This window comes from Oncorhynchus clarkii, chromosome 29, assembly GCF_045791955.1.
Source record: "Oncorhynchus clarkii lewisi isolate Uvic-CL-2024 chromosome 29, UVic_Ocla_1.0, whole genome shotgun sequence".
Taxonomy (NCBI): domain Eukaryota; kingdom Metazoa; phylum Chordata; class Actinopteri; order Salmoniformes; family Salmonidae; genus Oncorhynchus; species Oncorhynchus clarkii.
Window position 1 is genome coordinate 21,280,670 of NC_092175.1, and position 7,539 is coordinate 21,288,208.

Genomic DNA, 7,539 nt, shown 5'->3' on the forward strand with positions numbered 1-7,539 from the left:
TGTTGACATGTCAGAGAGAGGCTTGTTTTTGTAAGAAATCTTCTGAACAGAACAGGAATTTAATATGAAAAGCATATACTAAAATATAAAAATGCACGACGTCTCAAAATCAATATCCATCTTACCTCTATATTGTTTTATGTCCTCCGGATTCCAGAAGAAAGATGATGTGTTCAATGGTAAGCCTGTCAGTTAGCCTGTCAGTTAGCCTGTCAGTTAGCATTCTCGCACAGCATCCAGCCTAGCTGACGCAATGCCATAATCCTGATTAATGACCTTTTTTTTTTCTCTGGTCTCCATTGATTTAGTCACCTTCATTTTGGCCAAATCTCCAATAACCTTTGAATGAATTATGATAGAGACGTGATTATTCTACCCCCTTGTCAAAATATGCGTGTTTGATTGGACACCCTTATAAAAACACACTTTGGCCACACTACCTATGAATACATACTTTATCTCTCTTGCTTAAACTCTTTCTCCTATCTCTACCTCCCTTTCCCACAGTTTTCCTCTATTTTTCTCTTTATCCCATCTCCTCTCCCTCTCTCCTCCTCACTCTCACTGCATCTCTCCCATTCCTCTCTCTCCACAGAGAACAGTGGTGGGTTACCGGAGAAGGAAAGGCAACAGGTAGCCGAGCGTCTCCTGAGGGTGATGTGTACAGACCTGGGCATGCTCAACATGCTCAACAGCAAGGACTTCCTGAAGCTAGCCCAGACCCTGGTGGACACTGGTGCCCGCCACGGTGCCTACTCCACCCGTGATGCCCTGGGCAACATGAGCTCTCTGGCCCTACGCCAGCTTCCCCGCATGTACAACCAGGTCAAGGTGAAGGTGACTTGCGCCCTAGGCTCCAACTCCTACCTGGGCATTGCTGTCACCTGCCACTCCCAGACAGTGGGACCTGATGCCTGCCTAGTGCTGACAGCCTACCAGGTGGAGGGGTCCAGGCTCAAGCGCTATGTTTTAGGCGTCAAGGAGGCAGACCTGAGGGAGGCACCAGAGCAGGTTCACCAGTGGACACAGAACGTGCTGTCGGAGTTCGTCATGTCAGACATCCGCACGGTGTACGTGACTGAGCCGCGGGTGGGGGTGGGGGGCTTGCCGCTGGGTGGAGGCGGGCGGAGAAAGGTGTGCCTGCGGTGTGCCGGGTGCTCGTTGAGTGCTGTGGTTCAAGCGGTGCTGGGGAAGCACAGCTTGCAGGCAAGGGGGCTCCACGAGCTGGCTGAGCTGTTGGCTGCCTGCCACGACATCGCCGCTTCCACCAGCCTCTTGTCCACCAGCGCCGCCACGGATGAGGGCATGTCTAACCCCTCCACTCCCCCTGGGCTCAGCCCCACTCCTCCCTGCTGGGACCGCATGGCTGAGGCCCTCCTTCAGGTGCACTCCCACTTTGAGCAGATCTTCGAGGCGTATGGGAGGAGCAAGGCCACGGCTTCCACACTGCAGGGCCTCAACAAGCACCTTCTAGGGACACTGACCTGCCTGTTGGCCCCTCTGCGCCTGGCCGCCCTGGAACTCAGCAGCCAGAGGAGGCCAACCCTGCAACAGGTGCTACCTGTCTACCTGCGCTTGGAGAAACTGTTCACCTCCAAGGCTGGGGAAGTGGGGACCTCCAGCAAGCTCTGCCATTACTTTCTGGAAGCTCTTAAGGAGAACTTCAAGGTGGAGAAAGCCCACCAGGTAGCCATGGTGCTGGACCCCCAGCTGAAGCTGCGTCCTGTCCCAGCCTACCAGCAAGAGGAGATCATCGCCCACGCCTGCGAGATGGCCACAGACGGCCGCGACGGTGGGGGATCCGGAGGTGAGGATATGGATGGACCCTCAACACTCAAACGGCTCCGCGTGGACGTCCCCAGGGGTGGGGTGAATGCCAGAGGGGTAGTAGCCGTGTCGTCGTGTGAGACGGCGTCAGATGAATGCCAGACCCAGGTGAGACAGGAGGTGTTCCAGTATCTGGCTGAACCGCTCCTCCAGGGTACCAACCCAGACCTCTTCCACTACTGGAGCACCACTGTGGGCGACCGCTACCCCAGACTGGCACGCCTGGCACTGTGGCTGCTGGCCGTGCCCGCGGTGGGTGTCCGCAGCGAGTGTGTGAGCGTCTGTGAACAGAGCTTGGCCATGAAGAGGAGGCAGCAGGTCACCGCCGAGGAGATGAACAAACTCATCTTCCTGCGCTCCAACATGGCCTGAATGTTACGGTCCGACCAATAAGGCTGACCGAACCACGACCATAGCTCAACTGTCCTAGACCGACCCACCAATGACTACACAGACTTTCTACAGCGGGATAGCGGAACCCATAGTGCGATCTTCTCAAGATGCTGATCAAACTGTGGTTAGTGCCAAATGCAACAAAGAAAAAATGTATTATCAGGGGTTGAATTGCTTTTAAAATTGATAGGATAAATGACAAGGATAGTAAGTAAGGGGTGTTGCGTCTGGTGCTAGCTAGTAACCGCTGTTATTAGTAACCGCTGTTATTCTTTGGCCCTTAAAGATCTCGCTTTCACTGAATCACTTCTGACCCTTATGTGTCAAAGTCAATTTCATGCCTTTACTATGTTATCAAACTGCCGTCTTTTTACAATTTCTTCAATGGCTTGTAGTTGTCTGGATTTAGTAGCCCTTTGAAGGACTAAAGGAGGAAGATTGGCCTTCGGTGGTTGTGTATGGCCTGGCATCAGATCCGTTCTGGACAATGGTGCCATTGGAGTGCACATTGTTACTGAGTGACTATACTGAATGACTTGATGGTTGGGGTGGGTGTGATTAGGAACTCGTCGGCCTGATTGCTATATATATTTTAGTAATAATAAATTCAATATAAAGAGGAAAAGAGAACTTAAATGAAGTGGGCCTCCAACCCCACCCAGACACCATGTTTCCCTCCAACTCCCCACACCTGGAAACCATGTTTCCCTCCAACTCCCCACACCTGGAAACCATGTTTCCATCCAACTCCCCACACCTGGAAACCATGTTTCCATCCAACTCCCCACACCTGGAAACCATGTTTCCCCACCACCCTAGAAACTAGGTTTGCTCGTCAGTCAGCACTCCCCCTCCAGGTGACCAGAGGTGTCGAAAGCATTCCACAGGGATGCTGGCCCATGTTGACTCTAATGCTTTCCACAGTTGTGAAGTTGGCTGGATGTCCTCTGGATGGTGGACCATTCTTGAGACACACACAGGAAAATGTTGAGCGTGAATACAACAGCGTTGCAGTTCTAGACACACTCAAACCGGTTTGCCTGGCACCTACTACCACACCCCGTTCAAAGGCACTTCAAAATGTTGTCTTGCCCATTCACCCTCTGAATGGCACACATAGACAATCTATCCAATTTATTATAATTTATTATTTTGTATGTGTTGGGCTTTATACATTTTATTTGTATGTATTAGGCTTTAGCTAAGATTATTCTTTAGAGTCAAGTATATTTGTCCAGGCCTCAATTGTTTCTTGATTAGCACCATTCATTCTCGCTGTGGATAATTCTGATGTTAGAGCTTCTAACAGTAACTGTATCAACTGGAGAATTGGGAGAGAGTGAGGTGATTGCCATCTAAGACACAACAGCTTTTTTTTGCGGCAATGCTGCCTGCCAGCAGTTAATCATCTCTTATTGAGAGGTTCAAGGAGCTATCGTTGTTAAGTAACATAATAGATGCAAAGCATTGAATATTTACATTGATGCACATTTAACTGCAGGGCACTCCCACATAATTTGAAAAATGTGCCTACCTGATTTAGGGGACACAGTGAACAGTTGGGAGTTGGGGCCAATTTTATCATAAAACGCATCCTTGGTGATAAATACAGTCTGTGAACAAACTTAAAACGTATAAATGAATGGTTTGTGTAGGTCATATTTTTCCATGTTCTGTTCGTTAGTCAGATTCAATTAGATCTGTCGAACAATTCTTTTTTTTAATGGCTAGCTCAGAATGAGCTTTCCAAGTTGTTTATATATTATAGAGATCGGTCCTTTCCAGAGCCCAGATAATTTATTTATTAGTCCCATCATTCGATGGTTCGGTAGTTGGGTTTCCCAAGGGACCTCTTACGCCAGCATAGCTGACCTAAGTTGTAAAAAAATAAATAAAAAAAAAAAGAGTCGCCTGGTAATGTGTATATCTCAAATCTTGGAATATTCTCAAACCATTTCTGTCCATGATATCGGTAAAGGTACGGATTCCAAATTTGGACCATTGGGGAGGATGCAAAAGGCTGCCCTACAGATCGCAAGGCACTCTTGTGATATATTGGAGCATGCCATTTTGATTCCTAGTTGCGTTGTTTAACAACTGGCGCAAAATAGAAATTGTGTGAGCTATAATGGGACCAAAGCATACTTGACATTGTTTAAGGGGTATATCTGTGAAGACCACCTCTTCCATGGCAATAGGAGACAATGTTTCTCTCTATTCAGCCAAGGGGAAAAATAATCATGTCTAAAACAATTTAGGATGGGTTGAAATGCTGGTGCCTGGAAATACTATTTAAAGTTTGGTAGGGATAGTCCTGCGTCTTTCCCTCGTTGTGATTTTGTTCAGTTTAGAGAGATGTCTGGCCTATCAAAAGCTTTTCCTGCATGGAGAGAGAATACAGCCCAAGGAGCATCTAAGATATGTAATAGTCGAGGGAGGTTATCCAAGGATAAATGTTTTTAAACAAACTAATGTGGGCCAATTTGGGTAAGTCTCGAGATGGGACGACAGCATCTTGGAAAAAACGTTTAATATTTGTGTTTATCAAAGATAGGAAGAACACTGGCAGGCATCCTTACCTTTTTTTTTAATTGAAGTGAAATTAGTGCTGTATTCACATCTCTCCCAAATGAACCTTTGTGAACAGCTGTGTTAATCATTTTGAGCAATAGTGGACCTAATTGATTCCCAAAATTGTACTAGACCTCAGGAGGAATACCCTCCCATCCAGGTGATCATGCTAGCCCCCATGTCCTTTTGAGTTTACTGAAAGACATTTAGGCTCCCAGTGAGGTGGCTTCCTCTGATAGAAGAGGTGTTCTTAATTATTTTAGAAAGGACTTAGTCTGGGTTGGTGTGGATTTATAATCCGAGGTATACAGTTCTTTATAGAAGTGGGAAAATATTTGATTCATTTGGGTTCTGATGGTAATTCCCGTGTTTCAGATTCAATAGTCGCTATGTCAGCTAATTGATCATTAGTCCATAGCTTGTTGGCCAGTAAACGACTGAGACGAATACCATGAAAGTAATGGTTGAGTCTAACTCAATGGATGGCAAATTCTGCTCTCTGTCTTATCAGTAAATTAAGTTATGTCTTGACATTGGAAAGTGTAATAGCTACCTGGTCTGAAAATAGTGTTTGTTGAGAACTCACTAACGCAGTTAACGTTTCCAATTTTGATATCTTATTTAATTATAGACATGCGAGACAAGTACAATGAGACCAAGTCTCTCCAGCATATACTCTCTGATTACAACCTCATTGATGCCTGGCGAGCAAATAATCCTAAAGCAGAGGTGTACACTTTCCACTCAAACAGGCATAATACATTCTTCTGTCCCGATAACAACATGGAAATCAGTTCATTCTAACAATATGTTCAGAGAATCAAAAAACCTAGGATCATATGAATTTGGAGGAGCAGCTGTGTTTCTTGGAACTTTGCTATATTAATATGGTTTCTTGCTAGGATATCAAGACAGCAGGAATGTTTAATAGAAGTATTAAGGCCCCTTTAAATTCCAAGAGAGAACAGCTAGTGTGGACATTGAAGAAGAAGAAAAAAAAGAAATCATAATGTATTATTAATGGATGTAATTTGTTTCAATTATTATGTAATTTTTTTGGTTTCTTTCCTTGTCTTTTTATTTTATTTGTTCAATCGTGGGCATGTAATACCATTGACAGCCGTTACAAATAGCCATCCCACATTAGGGAAGTGGGAGCTAAAGATTCATGGTCCCCCAGACTAACCGCCACACCTCCCCAGAACACCCCGCTACCTCGGTGTGGTGGACACATTGTCATATAACTGGCTATCAGGAGCACATTTCATTTGTCTATGAAATCAGGCCCATCCCTCTTGATGTGTTATTTGGTCCAACTTCTCAGTAAAATCTTGACCTCCCACTTTCTTTTGCAATAAATCCTCCCAGTGTATAATATTGTTTGACAGTTATTTTGAAAGAATCTAATACTAACATATCGGTTTTGAGTTTAAAAAATGAAAACCTTCCCCAGCAGAATCAAGAGATTCTTTATCGTGTTGCATCTCTCCCTTAAGTCACAATTTAACTCTATGTGGAGATATAACACAATAGTATAAAACAAGGAGTAAACACTTTTTGCCCAAAAGTTGGAAACTATGGCCCAATGCCAGAAAATATGTAACAAATCCTCCACTTCCACACCAAAAAAATTGCACAAATGGGATTGTTCAATGCCCCATATTTGAAACATATTGTTAGTAGAGTACAGTTCATATAAGGAAATCAGTCAATTGAAATAAATTCATTAGGCCCTAATCTATCGGTTTTGCATGACTGGGAATACAGATATACATCTGATCACTGATACCTTAAAAAAAAAAGTAGGGGCATGGATCAGAAAACCAGTCTGTATCTGGTGTGACCAGAGCGTGACACATCTCCTTCGTATAGAGTTGATCAGGCTGTTGATTGTGGCCTGTGGAATGTTGTCCCACTCCTCTTCAATGGCTGTGTGAAGTTGCTGGATATTGGTGGGAACTGAAACACACTGTACTCAGTGGGTGACATGTATGGTGAGTATGCAGGCCAGGGAAGAACTGGGAAATTTTCAGTGTACAGATCCTTGCGACATGGGGCTGTGCATTACCATGCTGAAACATAAGGTGATGGCGGCTCATGAATGGCATGAAAATGGGCCTCAGGATCTCATCACGTTATTTCTGTGCATTCAAATAGCTTTCGATAAAATACCGTTTGTCTGTAGCTTATGCCTGTCCATACATAACCCCACCGCAAACATGGGGCACTCTGTTCATAATGTTGACATCAGCAAATTGCTTGCCCACACAACGCTATACACGTGGTTTGCGGTTGTGAGGCCAGTTGGACGCACTGACAAATTCTCTAAAATGACGTAGGTGGCTTATGATAGAGAAATTAACATTACATTTTCTTTGCAACAGCTCTGGTGGGACATTCTGCAGTCAGCCAATTGCATGCTCCCTCAACTTGAGACATCTGTGGCATTGTGTTTGACCAAACTGCACGTTTTAGTCGCCTTTATTGTCCCCAGCTCAATGTGTACCTGTGTAATCATCATGCTGCTTAATCAACTTCTTGATATGCCACACCTGTCAGGTGGATAGATTATCTTGGCAAAGGAGAAATGCTCACTAAAAGGGATGTAACACATTTGTGCACAACATTTGCAAGAAATAAGCTTTTGGTGCTTATGGAACATTTTCTGTGATCTTTTATTTCAGCTCATGAAACATGGGACCAACACTTTACATCTTGTGTGTAATTTTGTTCAGTGAATGGGAGTAT

General features: G+C 44.9%; 1 protein-coding gene across 1 annotated transcript in view; it reads left to right on the top strand.

The window, feature by feature from the left end:
* Window positions 1-2,837, top strand: part of LOC139388319 (zinc finger protein 618) — a 35,571-nt gene extending 32,734 nt beyond the window's left edge. Inside the window, exon 13 of the mRNA XM_071134923.1 lies at window positions 596-2,837. Coding sequence (XP_070991024.1) covers window positions 596-2,199 — 1,604 coding nt within the window. The 3' untranslated portion in view covers window positions 2,200-2,837. The remainder of the gene's footprint in view (window positions 1-595) is intronic.
* The last annotated feature ends 4,702 nt before the right edge of the window (window positions 2,838-7,539 follow it).